The sequence below is a fragment of the Labeo rohita genome, unplaced genomic scaffold, assembly GCF_022985175.1.
Source record: "Labeo rohita strain BAU-BD-2019 unplaced genomic scaffold, IGBB_LRoh.1.0 scaffold_344, whole genome shotgun sequence".
In the NCBI taxonomy this organism is placed as follows: Eukaryota; Metazoa; Chordata; class Actinopteri; order Cypriniformes; family Cyprinidae; genus Labeo; species Labeo rohita.
The window spans coordinates 1-24226 of record NW_026129262.1 but is presented as its reverse complement, the minus strand read 5'-3'; the positions used below and the strand labels follow the sequence as shown (position 1 = coordinate 24226).

General features: G+C 33.3%; 1 protein-coding gene and 1 long non-coding RNA gene across 2 annotated transcripts in view; both read left to right on the top strand.

Annotated features, from left to right (window-relative positions):
• LOC127160403 (deleted in malignant brain tumors 1 protein-like) overlaps positions 1-23660 on the top strand; it is a gene marked incomplete at its 3' end in the record, with an annotated part of 40560 nt that extends 16900 nt beyond the window's left edge. The window contains exons 7-12 of the mRNA XM_051103045.1: positions 6272-6583; positions 6741-7043; positions 7160-7468; positions 8169-8471; positions 8656-8970; positions 23358-23660. Of these exons, the coding sequence (XP_050959002.1) occupies positions 6272-6583; positions 6741-7043; positions 7160-7468; positions 8169-8471; positions 8656-8970; positions 23358-23660 (1845 nt within the window). The remainder of the gene's footprint in view (positions 1-6271; positions 6584-6740; positions 7044-7159; positions 7469-8168; positions 8472-8655; positions 8971-23357) is intronic.
• On the top strand, positions 1870-2589 carry LOC127160404 (uncharacterized). Its single transcript, XR_007826740.1, has 4 exons — positions 1870-1908; positions 2027-2089; positions 2276-2338; positions 2461-2589. It is a non-coding gene; the product is annotated as an uncharacterized LOC127160404 (long non-coding RNA).
• Positions 23661-24226: the final 566 nt, after the last annotated feature.

The window sequence follows — 24226 nt, the reverse complement described above, 5'->3', positions numbered from 1 at the left end:
CTTACTGCTCTTAGTGCCACTGCTTATACTGATTCAGCAGAACAGAGTGATGAGGAGAGGTAGGAGAGATCCAGAGACTGTCATATTGTGTCTTATTCAGTGTGTGATCAGTCATGTGTTGTGAACTGACAGCAGGTTTGTCTGTCTACACTCACAGCTCTCTCTAAGAGGAGACACAGGACGATGACTGAGGCTGTTTATGAGGAGATTCAGCACAAGCCCACTAACAGACACAGTCTTTTCACTCAGAGGGGTAAGTCATGAGCCATGAATCTGATTTAAAGGTGACCTATTATGCCCCTTTTTGCAAGATGACCAACAAGTCTCTGATGTCCCCAGAGTGTGTAGTATGTGAAGTTTTAGCTCAAAATACCCCACAGATAATTTTTTTTATAGCTTGTTAAAATTGCCACTTTTAGGGTAGGAACCAAAACTTGCTGTTTTTGTGTTTGTCCCTTTAAATGCAATTGAGTTGGTGCTCCCGACCCTTTTTCAGAAGAGGGCAGAGCTTTAAGAGATCATGCTCCAGCATACCGGCAACAACAAAACAGGACAATCTCACACACTAAAAACATCAGAAACTCTCAGTCCCACTTGTGATTATGAGCTTGACAAATTTGCAGCTGACTTCACGTTGCTTTCATATTAGGGCTGTCAAATGATTAATCGTGATTAATTGCATACAAAATAAAAGTTTGAGTTTACCTAATATATGTGTGTGTACTGTGTGTAATTATTATGTATGTATAAATACAAACACATTCATGTATATATTTAAGAAATATATGTATTTATTATATTTTTATATAATTTATATTATATATAAATTTATATTATATATATAAAAAAGTACATAAATAACATTAATTTGTTTGTGTTTATATATACACAATAATTACACACAGTACACACACATATATTAGGCAAACTTGAACTTTTATTTTGTATGCAATTAATTGCAATTAATCATTTGACAGCCCTATTTTATATGCAATTTTTAATTGATAATAATTGGGATTAGAAAAAAAAATGAATGGGTGGATTTTTACCATTATCGACTGGTTGTTTTCACACACTGCACCCACACAACTGTTCAAACACTTTATAAAAGTGATTTTTGCATAATAGGTCCCCTTTAATGAAGTTAATAAAAGAGTCTGTCAGACAGTTGAAGTCCATCTATTGTTAGTCCTGTTAAACCTCCTGTCTCTGTCTGTCTCTGAAATCATTTTGCTGATTTTACAGTATGTTCTTATCTTGTAAGCTAGTCACATCATTCATTACTTGTAATGTCCTCATGGCCAACAAGAGTATTTGATTTCTAATAGTATTTTACTTTGATGTTGAAGAGATGGTGAATGAAATCACACCGGAATACTATGATGATGTCATCACTGATGGACTGAAACCAGATCATGAGACAGGTGCAGTTCTGTACTGTAGTTGTAATTCAGTGGGCTAGATTTATTAAACAGGGCAAATAAGTGTGAGAATGCAATCCTATAAAATGCTGATGGGAGTGAAAAGTTCTGTGATTGATCATCTGACAATAAGCAAATTAAAAAATGTCATGGCCACTAGATCATTTACTGTACGTAATGACAAATATAATCTACTAAATACTGTCCTCCCATAAATTTTGTGTCTTTTTTTAATCACTGATGTTTCACTGCATATCTTTAGCAAATCCTGACAGTAGTTTTTTTTTTTTTTTTTTTTGCACTGATGCAAACTGTTAGTAAATCCGGCCCTTTATTTTCTTTTATTCTTTTATTCTATAATCTATATATTAAGAAAATACATTCAGGTTTATTCTGTGTGATGATATTTGATTCATGTTTATATTTGTAAAAGACATACCTGAGAGCTATGATGTCATCACCCCTGAACACAACTCTGATATTAAAGGTGTTATTGCTTTTTAAAATTATTTTTAATAAGACATTTTCTAACATAATCTCTTCAAAGTGATGCTCGTTCAATAAAATGCAACCTTTGTTCTGTCTCTATGTCCATGTGTATGTAGTGGACACACCAGAGCATTATGATGATGTCATCATTAATGGACAGGACTCTCAAGGTGTAACAGGTGAGTCACAGAACCAGATTTTGTTTCTATGAATTATTTATTTTATGGTATTTATACCATTAATGAATCATCATGGCTTTATCAGGTTTAATCTATTAGTCTCAGACAGTCATGAAGAGAAATAGATCAATGACACAAGCTGTGTTACACATTAAAATGTGAGGTTTTATTTCACATGTGTATCAGAGGCAGATCAGGAGGAGTATGATGATGTGAAGAACAGCAATGAAGATGAGAGAAACTTGTTGGGTATGTTTTTGTCTCCTTTATTTAATTTATTAAATAATAAATTGCTCAAATAAATGCAGCAGTTTTAAATAATAAAGGCAACATTTAAGATGATCTATTTGCTTTTGTTTTTTTCATAACAGACTATGATGATGTGGGGGGAGGAGTCACACAATGAGGGTGGGGCTGTATGTAGTGGCCACACCCACTGCTTCAGGTCATGAAATTACAATTTAACAACTTGGGACTGAGTTTAAATGATCTTACATAGCTACTTCAGGTTTTAAATGTGTTTTAATGAGTTCAGTAGCTTAAATTTTGAAAAAAAAAAAAAAAAGTTGCTTGCTTTGCACAAGTATGAAATTGATTTAGTACCATTTCTTTTGCATGATAAATCCATAAAATCATGCTAATTATTTTTTTTCTTATAAAAAATTGATTCTATTCCTTATCACCCACTTGAAGTTGGAGGAATTTCATTGTTCTGTCTTTATCCATTTAAAACAAATGAAGGAATAAACCAGATGCTTATTTGCTTATTTAACGTTTAATGTTTTGCCCCCTAATGCTTATTAATTTATAGTTATTTAAAGGGGTCATCGGATGCTAAGTTCACTTTTTCATGTTGTTTGAACATTAATGTGTGTTGGCAGTGTATGTACAAATGTACCTTATAATGATAAAAATTTAATTTTTAATTAATCTGTAAAAACAAATCGAGCCGTTCTCAGATGCCTGTCGGTGTGCCGTCACACCAACAGAGGCCGCTCCCACAATAGTTGATTGACATGAGCTCTTACCTTAGACCAGCTGTCACAGTCCAGTACCTTTCCATGTTTTGATGCCAGAGCAGTGATGTAAATTAGACAAGAATATCTCCGATTGAGCAATTGAGGCATTGTGATGCTGGATATAACAATGAACATAGTGGTCGTCATTTACTCCTGACATCTGAGCCGCTGAAGATGCAGTAGATTATGTTTGTTTGTGAATGGAATGCGCCTCCCGATCTACATATATCCGTCTATCTTCGCGCGAATCATTCATGATCCAGCTTCACTTACAGCAGAAGTGAGTATAAGCGTTTTTTAGGAATATTTGCGATCGCCCTTCCTTATAATGTGCTAGTTAGGAAGTTTAGCGGCTAAAGTAAACAAGACCGTCTTTCCACTGCGAGAAAAGAGGGGTGGGGTGAGCAGAGCTCATTTGCATTTAAAGGAACAACTACTAAGAATGAGATGATTTGAGCAGCAGATTTTGGCAAGGTAAAAAGGGCGTTGTTTTACAAAACCATTGAGAAATTATCAAAGTATATTAGAGACCTTTCATTAAGACCCTAAAGAATCATATCAACTTTTGGAAAATGGGCATCCGATGACCCCTTTAAAATTTTAAATAACCACCCTAAAACAGAATGCTTGCCTAAGTATTGAGTGGCTTTGTTGTGCGGGAATTATTAATCTACCCTGTTAATGTGGTACAAGTATGATGCACGTGCTGAAAAGTGAAGCCAAAACTTGTGTGAACCCAAAAAAAAAATTAATTAATTATGTTTAAGTGCTCTTTTTGTTATTTATTTTTTTATTTTTTTTTTTTTTTTTGGTTTTAGTTATTTATTTGATGCTATAAAATGAATTGTGATTTGGCATAATTTCGTGCTTGTGATTGAGTGACATTTTGGCTTTGTTTTTCTACAGTGGAGAGAAATATAAACATGCTGTCCATCTTTTCTTAAAAAAAAAAAAAAAAAAAATCCTGAGCATCGTCAGTTTATGTTTAATTTTGATCATCACACTGTTAAGCTGACTCAAAAGTTTATCTGAAGTCAGTTTTGTGAGGAAGCGTGCTGCCCCGTCGGTAGAAATTGCGGTCCAGTGGCACCTAGATTGGACTGAAAGGGCTCTTTAGTGTTGGCAATTAAAGGCTCTTCTAAGGAGTTTTTGATCATCACACTTTTACTAAATGGTCCAAACTGTAAAATATTCTGGACAATGTTTGAAGATGGGAAGAAACTGTTTGTCAATTTGAGTTTATATGTAATTTTACTACAGAGATTATTTGAAATGATGGTGTTTCATACTCCATACATTTCCTCATTTGTCTTTATTCAGGATGCTATCAAAACCATTTTTTTCTTCCATACTAAAATCAGTGGAGGTTAATTTATTATTTAATTGTTCAAGTACTCTGCATTAGTCTGTTGCAACACTACTCCGAGTTTGGATTTATGAATATGCAATGCAAGGTGCTTTAGCAGAAATGTAGCACAACTGCTCTCTCTGCTGGTAGCAAGGTGATCATTTTCATCGTCAAATGTTCATCATAAATGCTAATTTGCATTAGTATTTATTTTACAGAGGTGAGTTTATTATGTGTTCATCATATAAACATTAATAAATGTTTTGGATGCAGTTAGTTATCAGTACTTTTATCTCGTCTCTGCAGGTGTTGGGCTTTGATGCTGTAAATAAACTGGAGAGTTTCCTGTCTCCTGTAAGTCTTATAAATATCTGTGTGTGTGTGTGTGTGTGCATCAGTGAGGCGTCTCAATGTGTGGGGAGGAGGAGTTCATCAGCACTGACAATTTTGATATATATGGAGAAAATAAAAAAAGTATCCTCTGATTTGTCAGTGAAGTTGTTTGATGATTTCCTCTGTTGTGTCTAATAAGGTAATAGCGAGTGTGATTGGAGGGTGTTGGGCCTCTTTCTCTCTCATTAGGAGGATGCCTGTACTTCTGTATCATCAGTGTGGAGAAACTTGTACTGGGTGTTGAGTTAATCATGCTGAGGATGATGGGAAGATGCCTGACACTCATTTTACTGTCTTCACTTGTAATACTCATCACAGCTGGTAAGTTCACATGAAATTAAAGGATGAAGTTATTTTTAGAAATGAATAGGGGGCAGATTGTGTTCTTTAATCACTTAAAATTAGACTGTACAATGTGTTGTTTTGGATGACATATTACATTGTCACAATATTTTGAATGTTATTCTGTATTGCTCAACAGGTGATTTTTCTCTGTATTTCTCTTTTTCATATTGTCGCATCCATTTTATAAACATCTATAAGTTTTCAAAATAATAATATTTGATATTTATGGAAAACAGGCCATTCATTATTATTTTTCTCCTGTTGTCTTGTCTTTTGATTGCAATTTAATTTTAATTTTCATGTGATATCAACACAGTAAATGTTGTCTTAACTTTCTGTTGCTGTCAATCAACAAAAAAAACAAAGCTGCTCTCATTATTAAAAATACAACATTTTGACTGAAAAGGTCTTCGTCAAGTCAGGCAAATAGCAAATAATCAAAGAGGTACATTTATCATCATTTAGTCAGCATAGTCACATACACCTGATACAATTGATCAAACTAATTACGCAATTAACCAATCAAAGAAAAAAAATTATATTTTGAAAACTCTGAGAGCAGCAATGACACTGTGCTGATTTTTGTTGGTTGACAGCATAGTTTTTCTGGTGATCGAGCACCTTCTCTAAGTTTTTTTTCAAAAAGTTTTCATTAATTTTCTGTTGCCTCAAAAAAAAAAAAAAAACAAAAAAATTTCACTTACCTTGATTACACATTTGGAGACACTTGAGTATGAGCAGCGATAAAGTTCTGATAGGATAAACACTGATTTGGAAGTATTTCAACTAAGTGAACGGGCCAGTCCGTAAGGCATTAAAATACTTTCTGTCTCAACAGTTTAGACATAAGAAAAACAAATTAACATGATTTTAGTGTAAAAAAGTGCTTAAATAAATAATTATTATTTATTTATTTATTTATTTTAATTAATTTATTTATTTATTTATTAAATATTGCAAGAGAAATTATGTTGAGCATGCTTTTTTTGTGAAATCTGAATACTAAGAAAATATGTTGATTGAGCTTGTGCCCATTTAACCAGTTGTGCTCTCTCATTGTTATTGCTTAATATTTAGACTATGAGAATGTGAGGTTGGTTGGTGGTCACAGTCGCTGTGCTGGTAGAGTGGAGGTTCTTCATAGAGGTCAGTGGGGAACAGTGTGTGATGATGACTGGGATTTGGCTGATGCTGCAGTGGTGTGTAGAGAACTGGACTGTGGAGAACCTGTAGATGCTCTGGGTGATGCTCATTTTGGACCAGGATCAGGACCAATCTGGATGATTGCTTTGTGTTCTGGATCAGAGTCTACACTGAAGAACTGTAGGTCATTTGGATGGGGTAAAACCAGATGTGATCATTCTAAAGATGCTGGAGTCATCTGCTCAGGTGTAGTATTTTACATATTCTTATTCATATGTAAATATTTTGTGCTTCTATGTTCAGCTTCAATAATAAATATATTTCATATTTGTGTATTTTTCTTTGGTGTTTTTACATTATTTATTAAAACAATGGTTTTGTTGATTGTGTTTTTCTTACTTAGAAGTCCGGTTGGTTGGAGGTTCTCGCTGCTCTGGGAGGTTAGAGATACTTCATGATCAGACGTGGATGTCAGTGTGTGACGCTGCCTTTGACCAGCAGGATGCAGAGGTTGTGTGTAGAGAGCTGGACTGTGGGGCTCCTGTACAGGTGCTGGGAGCAGCTGCTTTTGGCAAAGGAGACACTCAGATGTGGACACAAGAGATTCAGTGTAGAGGAAATGAATCTCAGATTCACCTCTGTCCAACATCACCATCAGTCAAAGGAAACTGTTCTCTGGAACAGAACATTGGTTTGTTGTGTGCTGGTAAGAGTTCACATTACAGTGGCTTTTTGTGTCCATCCTGATTTAGGTTTATAGAGCACATTTTAAATTGACACTCACTTTGTCTATTGCTCTCTTTTATACATTCACAGATATAGTAAATGTGAGGTTGGTTGGTGGTCACAGTCGCTGTGCTGGTAGAGTGGAGGTTCTTCATAGAGGTCAGTGGGGAACAGTGTGTGATGTTGGTTGGGATTTGGCTGATGCTGCAGTGGTGTGTAGAGAACTGGACTGTGGAGAACCTGTAGATGCTCTGACTGATGCTCATTTTGGACAAGGATCAGGAACAATTTGGATAAAAAATGCATTGTGTTTTGGATCTGAGTCCACACTTAAGAAATGTGGATCCATACCATTTATTTATCATGGCGATTGTCTTGATAAAAATGCTCAAGTAATTTGTTCAGGTAAACTAAAAATTCCATATTATAGTACAAAACAAAATGTATATACAACTTGTATTTTTCTGTGACCATTTTCCACATTCTCTTTGACCACACACATTGCTGTAATAATCAGGGGCCTTGTTAAAAAATTCCACATTCTGATGTAATGAATGTACAGGTACAGCAAAGAACAGTACAAGTCTGGGTGGACTTCCCCACATTTTGCTGACAAAGTTAGTTTTTTTGGTTGTTTAGGAATAGTAGTGTCTGTCCTGTTTCCTCCTTATTACCACACAATGAATGGGTGGATCAATTTTCATAAAGGAATAATTCACCCAGAAATTTACCCTCTGGCTCCTGTTGATATATTGAGGTGTTATAAAGCAACATGGTCAGTCTGTGCAACTAACTCAACATAGTTACAACAATATCATGTGTAATCCATATCCTCAGGTTAATCGGTCTGAAGTGAAGTCCAGTTCATGAATTAACCATTCTTTTAAAAAATAAAAAAATAAGACATGACATGAAATCTTTTACATGAGAGTGTGGCTATTTGTGTGTTAATGACTGGCCACATATGTCCTACGTCAACATAGCAAATATCTTTTATTACAGTGGATCAAAGAAATTAAGATTTCTTGTAATATGTGATTTTGTCCTCAAGGAGTCAGCATTGATTTCCATAACAGAAATTATAACCTGTAACCTGTTCTTTCAGGTGTCAGGCTGGTTGGAGGTTCTCGCTGCTCTGGGAGGTTAGAGATACTTCATGATCAGACGTGGATGTCAGTGTGTGATGCTGCCTTTGACCAGCAGGATGCAGAGGTTGTGTGTAGAGAGCTGGACTGTGGGGCTCCTGTACAGGTGCTGGGAGCAGCTGCTTTTGACAAAGGAGACACTCAGATGTGGACACAAGAGATTCAGTGCAGAGGAAATGAGTCTCAGATTCACCTTTGTCCAACATCACCATCACATGAAAAAAACTGTTCTCATGACAGTCATGTTGGACTGGCTTGTGCAGGTTTGATCCTTTTTTTTTTTTTTTTTTTATAATAAACTGGAATCAAATGTAATATTCTCTAACAAAACATCACATAGTATTATTTTCTTCTTTTTGTGTTTCTTTCCTAATTCTTTAGCTTTGTCCATTTGTTTCCTTAAATTTCCCCTTTTGTTTTTTGATACCCTCTAAATTTATTATACAGGCAATGTTAGAGTGAGGTTGGTTGGTGGTCACAGTCGCTGTGCTGGTAGAGTGGAGGTTCTTCATAGAGGTCAGTGGGGAACAGTGTGTCATGATGACTGGGATTTGGCTGATGCTGCAGTGGTGTGTAGAGAACTGGACTGTGGAGAACCTGTAGATGCTCTGGGTGGTGCTCACTTTGGACAAGGATCAGGACCAATCTGGGATAATCTCATGTTATGTACTGGATCAGAATTTTCACTGAAAATTTGTGCATCAGTAAAAACGACTTTTCATAGCTGTGATCATACTAATGATGCAGGAGTCATCTGCTCAGGTACCTTCCCCAAACCTTTTTTTTTTCTTATTTCACTTCCATTACAATATGTAATGTACAATATTGCTGAATTATACATTCTCTTTTTGTGAAAGAAACCAAGAAAGTCATATGAATTTGGATTATGGGTGTACAATATTTCTCGTAATAATGAGAAACTTTCTCATAATTATTACTTAGTATCTCGAAATAATGAGAAACTTTTCTATAATAAAACCATGGTTAATCTTCATAAGGGGTGAAGGCTTAACGAAATGAAATGACAATTGTGGTCATCATTAAATGTACTGGTTGGGACATTGTGAAGCCCAGTAGTGTAATGCAGGGTATATGCAGGTATAAGACGTATACCCGCTTCTTTATCAGTCGGCTTTGCGTATACCCTCTTCTAAATTCACTCTGATGCATAAGTCAATCAAAGCCAAAATCATGACAGTCCACCACATTAATAGCTAATCCAATCGCACGTGAATAAATGCAAATATTCCCTAAAACACCCGTAAAGACACTGAAGCGGTCAGGACCGTAGCGTCGGCTTCCTTTGAAATATGACTGCGCCCGCGCCCGCTTCGTCCCGCAGCCCAGTCAGAGAGGATGCAGGCAGTGACAGAAATGACACCTGTTCATGCGAGAACACGCTGGGGGATGCGCGCAAAATGGTAAAATAACAATTAATTATTGATTATTAATCTGAGCCAGTACATGACAAAAACCATACCTTTAATAAATGACACTAATAAATTACAAATTAATAAAGTACACTGGAGGGCCAAATTGAATACACGCCTTATTAATAAAGCATAGGCCTATTATTTACAGACAAACAGAATAGCTCAGAATATGAATTAAGATAGGCTTATATGTTGAGCGTTTCCTCTCCCATTATAAGAAAATGCTTATCGTAGTTTCATGGATCGTAGCCGTCACCCCTTATGAAGGTTAACCATGGTTTTATTATAGAAAAGTTTCTCATTACGAGATACTAAGTCATAATTATGAGAAAGTTTCTCATTATTACGAGAAAGTTTCTCATTATTTCGAGAAAGTTTCCCATTATTTCGAGAAAGTTTCTCATTATTACAAGATGCTGAATCATAATTATGAAAGTTTCTCATTATTTCGAGAAAGTTTCTCATTATTTCGAGAAAGTTTATCATTATTACAAGATACTGAATCATAATTATGAAAGTTTCTCATTATTACGAGATACTAAGTCATAATTATGAGAAAGATTCTCGTTATTATGAGAAAGTTTCTCATTATTACGAGAAATTTTGTCATTATTTCGAGAAGGTTTCTCATTATTACAAAATGCTGAGTCATAATTATGAGAAAGTTTCTCATTATTTCGAGAAAGTTTCCCATTATTTTGAGAAAGTTTCTCATTATTACGAGATACTAAGTCATAATTATGAGAAAGTTTCGCACTATTAAGAAAGTTTCTCATTATTATGAGAAAGTTTCTCATTATTTTGAGAACGTTTCTCATTATTTCGAGATACTAAGTCATAATTATGAGAAAGTTTCTCATTATTTTGAGAACGTTTCATTATTTCGAGATACTAAGTCATAATTATGAGAAAGTTTCTCATTATTTCGAGATACTAAGTCATAATTATGAGAAAGTTTCTCATTATTTCAAGATACTAAGTCATAATTTTGAGAAAGTTTCTCATTATTACGAGAAAGTTTCTCATTATTTCGAGATACTAAGTCATAATTATGAGAAAGTTTCTCATTATTATGAGAAAGTTTCTCATTATTTCGAGAAAGTTTCTCATTATTACGAGATACTAAGTCATAATTATGAAAAAAGTTTCTCATTATTACGAGAAAGTTTCTTATTATTTCGAGATACTAAGTCATAATTATGAGAAAGTTTCTCATTATTACGAGAAAGTTTCTCATTATTTCGAGAAAGTTTCCCATTATTTCGAGAAAGTTTCTCATTATTACAAGATGCTGAATCATAATTATGAAAGTTTCTCATTATTTCGAGAAAGTTTCTCATTATTTCGAGAAAGTTTATCATTATTACAAGATACTGAATCATAATTATGAAAGTTTCTCGTTATTACGATAAAGTTTCTCATTATTTCAAGAAAGTTTATCATTATTACGAGATACTAAGTCATAATTATGAGAAAGTTTCTCATTATTTCGAGATACTAAGTCATAATTATGAAAAAAGTTTCTCATTATTACGAGAAAGTTTCTTATTATTTCGAGATACTAAGTCATAATTATGAGAAGTTTCTCATTATTACGAGAAGGTTTTTCATTATTACGAGATACTAAATCATAATTATGAGAAAGTTTCTCATTATTACGAGAAAGTTTCTCATTATTTCGAGAAAGTTTCTCATTATTTCGAGAAAGTTTTCCATTATTTCGAGAAAGTTTCTCATTATTACGAGATACTAAGTCATAATTATGAGAAAGTTTCGCACTATTAAGAAAGTTTCTCATTATTATGAGAAAGTTTCTCATTATTTTGAGAATGTTTCTCATTATTTCGAGATACTAAGTCATAATTATGAGAAAGTTTCTCATTATTACGAGAAAGTTTCTCATTATTTCGAGAAAGTTTCCCATTATTTCGAGAAAGTTTCTCATTATTACAAGATGCTGAATCATAATTATGAAAGTTTCTCATTATTTCGAGAAAGTTTCTCATTATTTCGAGAAAGTTTATCATTATTACAAGATACTGAATCATAATTATGAAAGTTTCTCATTATTACGAGATACTAAGTCATAATTATGAGAAAGATTCTCGTTATTATGAGAAAGTTTCTCATTATTACGAGAAATTTTGTCATTATTTCGAGAAGGTTTCTCATTATTACAAGATGCTGAGTCATAATTATGAGAAAGTTTCTCATTATTTCGAGAAAGTTTCCCATTATTTCGAGAAAGTTTCTCATTATTACGAGATACTAAGTCATAATTATGAGAAAGTTTCGCACTATTAAGAAAGTTTCTCATTATTATGAGAAAGTTTCTCATTATTTTGAGAACGTTTCTCATTATTTCGAGATACTAAGTCATAATTATGAGAAAGATTCTCATTATTTCAAGATACTAAGTCATAATTATGAAAAAAGTTTCTCATTATTACGAGAAAGTTTCTCATTATTTCAAGAAAGTTTCTCATTATTACGAGATACTAAGTCATAATTATAAGAAAGTTTCTCATTATTTCGAGATACTAAGTCATAATTATGAAAAAAGTTTCTCATTATTACGAGAAAGTTTCTCATTATTTCGAGATACTAAGTCATAATTATGAGAAGTTTCTCATTATTACGAGAAGGTTTTTCATTATTACGAGATACTAAATCATAATTATGAGAAAGTTTCTCATTATTACGAGAAAGTTTCTCATTATTTCGAGAAAGTTTCTCATTATTTCGAGAAAGTTTCCCATTATTTCGAGAAAGTTTCTCATTATTACGAGATACTAAGTCATAATTATGAGAAAGTTTCGCACTATTAAGAAAGTTTCTCATTATTATGAGAAAGTTTCTCATTATTTTGAGAATGTTTTTCATTATTTCGAGATACTAAGTCATAATTATGAGAAAGTTTCTCATTATTTCGAGATACTAAGTCATAATAATGAGAAAGTTTCTCATTATTTCAAGATACTAAGTCATAATTTTGAGAAAGTTTCTCATTATTACGAGAAAGTTTCTCATTATTTCGAGATACTGAGTCATAATTATGAGAAAGTTTCTCATTATTATGAGAAAGTTTCTCATTATTACGAGAAAGTTTCTCATTATTTCGAGAAAGTTTCTCATTATTACGAGATACTAAGTCATAATTATGAGAAAGTTTCTCATTATTACGATAAAGTTTCTCATTATTTCAAGAAAGTTTCTCATTATTACGAGATACTAAGTCATAATTATGAGAAAGTTTCTCATTATTTCGAGATACTAAGTCATAATTATGAAAAAAGTTTCTCATTATTACGAGAAAGTTTCTCATTATTTCGAAATACTAAGTCATAATTATGAGAAGTTTCTCATTATTACGAGAAGGTTTTTCATTATTACGAGATACTAAATCATAATTATGAGAAAGTTTCTCATTATTACGAGAAAGTTTCTCATTATTACGAGATACTAAATCATTATTATGAGAAAGTTTCTCATTATTACGAGAAAGTTTCTCATTATTACGAGATACTAAATCATTATTATGAGAAAGTTTCTCATTATTACGAGAAAGTTTCTCATTATTTCGAGAAAGTTTCTCATTATTACGAGATACTAAATCATAATTATGAGAAAGTTTCTCATTATTATGAGAAAGTTTCTCATTATTACGAGAAAGTTTCTCATTATTTCGAGAAAGTTTCTCATTATTACGAGATACTAAATCATAATTATGAGAAAGTTTCTCATTATTATGAGAAAGTTTCTCATTATTACGAGAAAGTTTCCCCTTATTTCGAGAAAGTTTCTCATTATTACTGTCACACCCCTGGACGTTTTAGTTGGTTTCTCCCATCATTTCCCCCTGCAGATCTGTGTGTTTTGGTCTCTCCCTCATTGTCTGCACCTGGTGTGTTAATCAGTCTGTCTATTTAATGTGTGTGATTACCCTCCTCATGTGTCAGACCTTAATGTTACCACCCTGTGTTCCTGTGTTTCCCGAGTTCCTTGTGGATTATATTAAACTGTTCGTTTCACTACGTCGTTGTTCATCTGTTCCTGCCTGAAATGTGGCAGAAGGTCTGACCGATACAGTTTTTTTTTTTTTGAGTGTTTCCCCCGTTTTGTTTCTCGTTCGTTTTTTCCAGTCTTTTGTTTCCGTTGTGTTTTCCCTATGGATCCCCTACTCCGTCCGGAATTCATCCTCCTTCGGCTGGAGCAGGGGGATCTACCGCTCGAGGGATATACCGTCTTGTTCCAACTAGTAGCTCACGCCACCAGCTTGCAGAGCGCCGTCGTCCGAGGATGGCCCTCGAGCGTATTTCGCCGCGTTTGTGGAGTGGACACTGGCGAGAAACCGATCCTCGTTTCCCGCCTGTTCCATGAAAAATCTCGCCGGTGCCACTCCGGACCCAGAACCCAGCCAACCACCACCCCGACACGCGGAGCACGCCCACGAGCCCACCGTAGGCGGAAAGCCCGAGCCCAGAGCGACAGAGCGGCCGATCGCCACGGAGTCTGAGCTGCACGAGCCGTCTGATCAGGTGCGAGAGCCGGCTATTGTAACCGCGACGGTGGGGAGTTCAGTGGAACATGAATATGCTGAGGACAACATTACCCACTGCACCACCACTGAGGGTGAGCTAAATTTGGATCTGGGACATAATGTTATGGAATTGAATATTGAACTGTCAGCCTGTTTGGATTTCCCACCCACCCTCCCTCAGTCACCTCTGCTTCCTGTCAGCACCTCTGCTCACCCTCAGCCCACCATCTGTGCGGTGGGTTCGCCGCGGGTCTGCCAGTCTCCATCGGTGTCATGGCTGGAGGATCCCTCATCTTCGCCTCCAGCCTCTGAGTCCTGGACTCTGCCTCGGCCCTCCGACCCTGCGGCTCCACCCCGTCTCTCAGCTCCCTCGTCTCCACCGTCGCCCGTCGGTCCACCAGCTCCACCGGGCTCCATCATCCCTCCGGCTCTGCCCTGGTCAGTCGTCGCCCCACCTTCGCCTCTGGACTCTACTCCTCCGGCTGTGCCTCGTCGCTCCGTCCCTCCGGCTCTGTGGACCTCCTCCCTCCCGCGGGCACAGCCTCGGTCCTCTGTCACTCCGGCTCCGCCGCGGACCTCCGGATCTCCGCCTCCGCCTCGGTCGCCAAAGCCTTGGGCTCCGCCTGGGCCCTCCGGATCCTCGGGGTCGTCCAGGATCATCGGCTCTCCGTCTCCTCCTCGGGCTCTACCACCACCTGCTCCGCCTCCGTCGGTCGGCCCCATGGAGTCGTTAGCCTTTCCTCCACCATGGCTCCTCCCTCCATCGGCTCCACCGTGGGGCTCCATCATGGCTGCGGTCTGGGTCTCACCTGGCTCCTCCTGCTCCAGCCCCCTCCTGTCACCTCCTTGGCTCCTCCCTCCATCATCACCTCCATGGAATATCCCGTCATCACCCTGGACTCCATCTTTTGCCCTCCTCCTGGGAGTCCGTCCTCCACCGAAGCCCCCTCCTAAGACTTTGTACATCTTGTTGTCCCTGTTTGTCGGCGCGAGGACGCGCCTTCCGGGAGGGGGAGGTAATGTCACACCCCTGGACGTTTTAGTTGGTTTCTCCCATCATTTCCCCCTGCAGATCTGTGTGTTTTGGTCTCTCCCTCATTGTCTGCACCTGGTGTGTTAATCAGTCTGTCTATTTAATGTGTGTGATTACCCTCCTCATGTGTCAGACCTTAATGTTACCACCCTGTGTTCCTGTGTTTCCCGAGTTCCTTGTGGATTATATTAAACTGTTCGTTTCACTACGTCGTTGTTGTCTGTTCCTGCCTGAAACGTGACAATTACAAGATACTAAGTCATAATTATAAGAAAGTTTCTCATTATTTTGAGAAAGTTTCTCATTATTATGAGAAAGTTTCTCATTATTACGAGATACTAAGTCATAATTATAAGAAAGTTTCTCATTATTACGAGAAAGTTTCTCATTATTACGAGATACTAAGTCATAATTATAAGAAAGTTTCTCATTATTTCGAGATACTACGTCATAATTACAAGAAAGTTTCCCATTATTTCGAGAAAGTTTCTCATTATTACGAGATACTAAGTCATAATTATGAGAAAGTAAGTTTCTCATTATTTCGAGATACTAAGTCATAATTATGAGAAAGTAAGTTTCTCATTATTACGAGAAAGTTTCTCATTATTTCGAGATACTAAGTCATAATTATGAGAAAGTTTCTCATTATTACAAGAAAGTTTCTCATTATTACAAGAAAGTTTCTCATTATTTCGAGAAAGTTTCTCATTATTACGAGATACTAAGTCATAATTATGAGAAAGTTTCTCATTATTTCGAGATACTAAGTCATAATTATGAGAAAGTTTCTCATTATTATGAGATACTAAGTCATAATTATGAGAAAGTTTCTCATTATTACAAGAAAGTTTCTCATTATTACAAGAAAATTTCTCATTATTTCGAGAAAGTTTCTCATTATTACGAGATACTAAGTCATAATTATGAGAAAGTTTCTCATTATTACGAGAAAGTTTCTCATTATTACGAGAAAGTTTCTCATTATTTCGAGAAAGTTTCTCATTATTACGAGATACTAAGTCATAATTATAAGAAAGTTTCTCATTATTACGAGAAAGTTTCTCATAATTTCGAGATACTACGCATTATTATGAGAAAGTTTCTCATTATTTTGAGATACTAAGCATTATTTTGAGAAAGTTTCTCATTATTTCGAGAAAGTTTCTCATTATTACGAGATACTAAATCATAATTATGAGAAATTATGATGAAAGTTTCTCATTATTACGAGAAAGTTTCTCATTTTTTCGAGAAAGTTTCTCATTATTACGAGATACTAAATCATAATTATGAGAAAGTTTCTCATTATTACGAGAAAGTTTCCCCTTATTTCGAGAAAGTTTCTCATTATTACGAGATACTAAGTCATAATTATGAGAAAGAGAAAGTTTCTCATTATTACGAGATACTAAGTCATAATTATAAGAAAGTTTCTCATTATTATGAGAAAGTTTCTCATTATTATGAGAAAGTTTCTCATTATTAAGAGAAAGTTTCTCTTTATTTCGAGAAAGTTTCTCATTATTACAAGATACTGAATCATAATTATGAAAGTTTCTCATTATTACGAGATACTAAGTCATAATTATGAGAAAGTTTCTCATTATTATGAGAAAGTTTCTCATTATTACGAGAAAGTTTGTCATTATTTCGAGAAGGTTTCTCATTATTACAAGATACTGAGTCATAATTATGAGAAAGTTTCTCATTATTACAAGAAAATTTCTCATTATTACGAGAAAGTTTCTCATTATTACGAGATGTTAAGTCATAATTATGAGAAAGTTTCTCATTATTTCGAGATACTAAGTCATTATTACGAGAAAGTTTCTCATTATTACAAGAAAGTTTCTCATTATTACGAGATACTAAGTCATAATTATGAGAAAGTTTCTCATTATTACGAGAAAGTTTCTCATTATTTATTAAAGTTTTCTCATTATTTCGAGATACTAAGTCATAATTATGAGAAAGTTTCATATTATTACGAGAAAGTTTCCCATTATTTCGAGAAAGTTTCTCATTATTTCGAGATACTAAGTCATAATTATGAGAAAGTTTCTCATTATTATGAGAAAGTTTCTCATATTTATGAGAAAGGTTCTTATTATTTCGAGAAAGTTTCTCATTATTACAAGATACTAAGTCATAATTATGAAAGTTTCTCATTATTTCAAGATACTAAGTCATTATTTTGAGAAAGTTTCTCATTATTACAAGAAAGTTTCTCATTATTACGAGATGTTAAGTCATAATTATGAGAAAGTTTCTCATTATTTCGAGATACTAAGTCATTATTACGAGAAAGTTTCTCATTATTACAAGAAAGTTTCTCATTATTACGAGAAAGTTTCTCATTATTACGAGATACTAAGTCATAATTATGAAAGAAAGTTTCTCATTATTTTGAGATACTAAGTTAATATGAGTTTCTCATTATTATGAGAAAGTTTCTCATTATTTTGAGATACTAAGTCATAATTGAGAAAGTTTCTCATTATTACGAGAAAGTAAGTCATTATTTGAGAAAGTTTCTCATTATTTCGAGATACTAAGTCATAATTATGAGAAAGTTTCTCATTATTTCGAGAAAGTTTCTCATTATTACGAGATAGTAAGTCATTATTATGAGAAAGTTCTCATTATTTGAGAAAGTTTCTCATTATTTACGAGAAGTTTTCATTATTACGAGAAAGTTTCTCATTATTACAAGATACTAAGTCATAATTATGAAAGTTTCTCATTATTTCGAGATACTAAGTCATTATTACGAGAAAGTTTCTCATTATTACAAGAAAGTTTCTCATTATTACGAGATGTTAAGTCATAATTATGAGAAAGTTTCTCATTATTTCGAGATACTAAGTCATTATTACGAGAAAGTTTCTCATTATTACAAGAAAGTTTCTCATTATTACAAGATACTGAGTCATAATTATGAAAGTTTCTCATTATTTCGAGATACTAAGTCATTATTATGAGAAAGTTTCTCATTATTACGAGAATGTTTCTCATTATTTCGAGAAAGTTTCTCATTATTGAGATTTAAGTCATTATTATGAGAAAGTTTCTCGAGAAAGTTTCTCATTATTTCGAGATACTAAGTCATAATTATGAGAAAGTTTCTCATTATTACGAGAAAGATTCCCATTATTTCGAGAAATTTTCTCATTATTACAAGATACTGAGTCATAAATATGAGAAAGTTTCTCATTATTACGAGAAAGTTTCTCATTATTTTGAGATACTAAGTCATTATTATGAGAAAGTTTCTCATTATTACGAGAAAGTTTCTCATTATTTCGAGAAAGTTTCTCATTATTTCGAGAAAGTTTCTCATTATTACGAGAAGTTAAGTCATAATTATGAGAAAGTTTCTCATTATTTTTGAGATACTAAGTCATAAATATGAGAAAGTTTCTCATTATTACGAGAAAGTTTCTCATTATTTCGAGATACTAAGTCATAATTATGAGAAAGTTTCTCATTATTACGAGAAAGTTTCTCATTATTTCGAGAAAGTTTCTCATTATTTCGAGATACTAAGTCATTATTATGAGAAAGTTTCTCATTATTATGAGAAAGTTTCTCATATTTATGAGAAAGTTTCTCATTATTTCGAGAAAGTTTCTCATTATTACGAGATACTAAGTCATAATTATGAAAGTTTCTCATTATTTCAAGATACTAAGTCATTATTTTGAGAAAGTTTTCATTATTACGAGAAAGTTTCTCATTATTACAAGATTGAATCATAATTATGAAAGTTTCTCATTATTACGAGATACTAAGTCATAATTATGAGAAAGTTTCTCATTATTACGAGAATGTTTCTCATTATTACGAGAAAGTTTCTCATTATTACGAGATACTAAGTCATAATTATGAGAAAGTTTCTCATTATTTTGAGATACTAAGTCATAAATATGAGAAAGTTTCTCATTATTACGAGAAAGTTTCTCATTATTTTGAGATTAAGTCATAATTATGAGAAAGTTTCTCATTATTACGAGAAAGTAAGTCATTATTTCGAGAAAGTTTCTCATTATTACGAGATGTTAAGTCATATGAGAAAGTTTCTCATTATGAGAAAGTTTCTCATTATTACGAGATACTAAGTCATAATTATGAGAAAGTTTCTCATTATTATGAGAAAGTTTCTCATTATTTTGAGAAAGTTTCTTATTATTTCGAGAAAGTTTCTCATTATTACAAGAAGTTAAGTCATAATTATGAAAGTTTCTCATTATTTCGAGATACTAAGTCATTATTATGAGAAAGTTTCTCATTATTACGAGAAGTTTCTCATTATTACAAGATACTGAGTCATAATTATGAAAGTTTCTCATTATTTCGAGATACTAAGTCATTATTATGAGAAAGTTTCTCATTATTACGAGAATGTTTCTCATTATTACGAGAAAGTTTCTCATTATTACAAGATACTAAGTCATAATTATGAGAAAGTTTCTCATTATTTCGAGATACTAAGTCATAATTATGAGAAAGTTTCTCATTATTACGAGAAAGTTAAGTCATTATTACGAGAAAGTTTCTCATTATTACAAGTTGAGTCATAATTATGAGAAAGTTTCTCATTATTACGAGAAAGTTTCTCATTATTTTGAGATACTAAGTCATAATTATGAGAAAGTTTCATATTATTACGAGAAAGTTTCCCATTATTTCGAGAAAGTTTCTCATTATTTCGAGAAAGTTTCTCATTATTACGAGATACTAAGTCATAATTATGAGAAAGTTCTCATTATTATGAGAAAGTTTCTCATTATTTACGAGAAAGGTTCTTATTATTATGAGAAAGTTTCTCATTATTACAAGATACTAAGTCATAATTATGAAAGTTTCTCATTATTTCAAGATACTAAGTCATTATTATGAGAAAGTTTCTCATTATTACGAGAACGTTTCTCATTATTACAAGATACTGAGTCATAATTATGAAAGTTTCTCATTATTTCAAGATACTAAGTCATTATTATGAGAAAGTTTCTCATTATTACGAGAATGTTTCTCATTATTTCGAGAAAGTTTCTCATTATTACAAGATACTAAGTCATAATTCTGAGAAAGTTTCTCATTATTACGAGAAAGTTTCCCCTTATTTCGAGAAAGTTTCTCATTATTACGAGATACTAAGTCATAATTATGAGAAAGTTTCTCATTATTACGAGAAAGTTTCTCATTATTACGAGATACTAAGTCATAATTATAAGAAAGTTTCTCATTATTATGAGAAAGTTTCTCATTATTAAGAGAAAGTTTCTCTTTATTTCGAGAAAGTTTCTCATTATTACAAGATACTGAATCATAATTATGAAAGTTTCTCATTATTACGAGATACTAAGTCATAATTATGAGAAAGTTTCTCATTATTATGAGAAAGTTTCTCATTATTACGAGAAAGTTTGTCATTATTTCGCGAAGGTTTCTCATTATTACAAGATACTGAGTCATAATTATGAGAAAGTTTCTCATTATTACAAGAAAATTTCTCATTATTACGAGAAAGTTTCTCATTATTATGAGATACTAAGTCATAATTATGAGAAAGTAAGTTTCTCATTATTTTGAGATACTAAGTCATAAATATGAGAAAGTTTCTCATTATTACGAGAAAGTTACTCATTATTACGAGAAAGTTTCTCATTATTTCGAGATACTAAGTCATAATTATGAGAAAGTTTCATATTATTACGAGAAAGTTTCTCATTATTTCGAGAAAGTTTCTCATTATTTCGAGATACTAAGTCATTATGAGAAAGTTTTCATGAGAAAGTTTCTCATTATTACGAGATACTAAGTCATAATTATGAGAAAGTTTCTCATTATTATGAGAAAGGTTCTTATTATTTAGAGAAAGTTTCTCATTATTACAAGATACTGAGTCATAATTATGAAAGTTTCTCATTATTTCAAGATACTAAGTCATTATTATGAGAAAGTTTCTCATTATTACGAGAACGTTTCTTATTATTACAAGATACTGAATCATAATTATGAAAGTTTCTCATTATTACAAGATACTGAGTCATAATTATGAGAAAGTTTCTCATTATTACAAGAAAATTTCTCATTATTACGAGAAAGTTTCTCATTATTACGAGATACTAAGTCATAATTATGAGAAAGTAAGTTTCTCATTATTTTGAGATACTAAGTCATAAATATGAGAAAGTTTCTCATTATTACGAGAAAGTTTCTCATTATTTTGAGATACTAAGTCATAATTATGAGAAAGTTTCGTATTATTACGAGAAAGTTTCCCATTATTTCGAGAAAGTTTCTCATTATTTCGAGATACTAAGTCATAATTATGAGAAAGTTTCTCATTATTTCGAGAAAGTTTCTCATTATTACGAGATACTAAGTCATAATTATGAGAAAGTTCTCATTATTATGAGAAAGTTTCTCATATTTACGAGAAAGGTTCTTATTATTTCGAGAAAGTTTCTCATTATTACAAGATACTGAGTCATAATTATGAAAGTTTCTCATTATTTCAAGATACTAAGTCATTATTATGAGAAAGTTTCTCATTATTACGAGAACGTTTCTCATTATTACAAGATACTGAGTCATAATTATGAAAGTTTCTCATTATTTCAAGATACTAAGTCATTATTATGAGAAAGTTTCTCATTATTACGAGAAAGTTTCTCATTATTTCGAGAAAGTTTCTCATTATTACAAGATACTAAGTCATAATTACGAGAAAGTTTCCCATTATTTCGAGAAAGTTTCTCATTATTTCGAGATACTAAGTCATAATTATGAGAAAGTTTCTCATTATTACGAGAAAGATTCCCATTATTTCGAGAAATTTTCTCATTATTACAAGATACTGAGTCATAAATATGAGAAAGTTTCTCATTATTTCGAGATACTAAGTCATAATTATGAGAAAGTTTCTCATTATTACGAGAAAGATTCCCATTATTTCGAGAAATTTTCTCATTATTACAAGATACTGAGTCATAAATATGAGAAAGTTTCTCATTATTTCGAGATACTAAGTCATAATTATGAGATAGTTTCTCATTATCATGAGAAAGTTTCTCATTATTTCGAAATAATAAGTCATAATTATGAGAAAGTTTCTCATTATTTCAAGATACTAAGTCATAATTATTAGAAAGTTTCTCATTTTTTACGAGAAAGTTTCTCATTATTTCGAAATAATAAGTCATAATTATGAGAAAGTTTCTCATTATTTCGAGATACTAAGTCATAATTATGAGAAAGTTTCTCATTTTTCACGAGGAAGTTTCCCATTATTTCAAGAAAGTTTCTCATTATTTCGAGATACTAAGTCATAATTACGAGAAAGTTTCTCATTATTTCGAGATACTAAGTTATAATTATGAGAAAGTTTCTCATTATTATGAGAAAGTTTCTCATTATTACGAGATGTTAAGTCATTATTATGAGAAACTTTCTTGTTACGAATTTATTTTCTCAGAATTTTATTACTTTTTAACTCATCATTACGAGAGTTTCTCAATATAATGAGATACTAAGTCATAATTATGAGAAAGTTTCTCATAATTATGACTTACCATTTTATTTATTTATTTTTTTTTTCTCTTCTCAACAGTGGCGAGAGTGCCAAGAATTTGCTATAAAAGATAACATTTAATAAGGTTAGAAAAAGTGCACTTATAAAGACAAAATCCCCCTGGAAATCAATTAAAAATGAGCTCGAACAAGAACATGCTTATACTGTAAATACAATACAAGACTTTAACAAACACATTTTTGAATGATGCATATCACTGTCTACTTATCATTATTAACAAAATCCCATCCAGTATTGCACAGCTCAAGTTTGGATTGACATGAGAGAGTGTAAATTGTGACTTTTCATTCTCTTTCTTTCTCTTTCTTTCTCTTTCTTTCTTTCTTTCTTTCTTTATTAATTCATTTACTGGTGGTGGTGGTGTACTACTCCTTTAAATGAACTCTTCATTAAACATTTGATTATTTTACCCTGATTGTTTTCTTAATAAGAAATGGTGCTTTGTGGCTGAACAATAATGACAAAGTTTACACATTGAAATAACAAAGTTTATGAAAACATTGTCACGTTTGTTTTTAACATTTCTTTCCCATATTACTTCAGATGTCAGGCTTGCTGGAAACACCAGTTGCTCTGGGAGGTTAGAGATACTTCATGATCAGATGTGGATGTCAGTGTGTGACGCTGCCTTTGACCAGCAGGATGCAGAGGTTGTGTGTAGAGAGCTGGACTGTGGGGCTCCTGTACAGGTGCTGGGAGCAGATGCTTTTGGCAAAGGAGACACTCAGATGTGGACACAAGAGATTCAGTGTAGAGGAAATGAATCTCAGATTCACCTCTGTAAAACATCTCCATTGCACAAACACAACTGTTCTCATGATAATTACCAGGGGCTACTGTGTGCTGGTAAGAATTCAGAGTTAAGAGTTTTGGTCTTGGCAGAACAGATCTGTTACACTGAGGCTGCGGCAGGGCTAGGACAGAGACTTACTGCCAATACACGCACAGACAAGCTGCTGTGAGCATTTAGGATATACTGCTGCATATATGAAATTGAAATTGTATGTGTATACATGAAATTGAACAGTAAATGCAGAATAACAGCTGCTGAGTGTAAGCAAACAAGCTGCTGCATCAGCAGACATGTCTGTGTCCGCACACATGGAATGAATGTAAAGGGATGGGATATGACCAAACACCCTTTAAGCTGTTCTACTGTCAAGACATATGTCCAAAGAACCATGAGAAATTTATGTTTAACTATCTGTGTGTGACTGGGCTACCACACCAAATGACTTAACTCTAGTTAGAATGTACACTATGTGTTAAGAAACAGATGTACATTGCAAGCTGATACACACACACACACACACACATGTTGGGTTTACATGTTTTATGGGGACATTCCATAGGCGTAATGGTTTTTATACTGTACAAACCGTATTTTCTATCACCCTACACCTACCCTACAC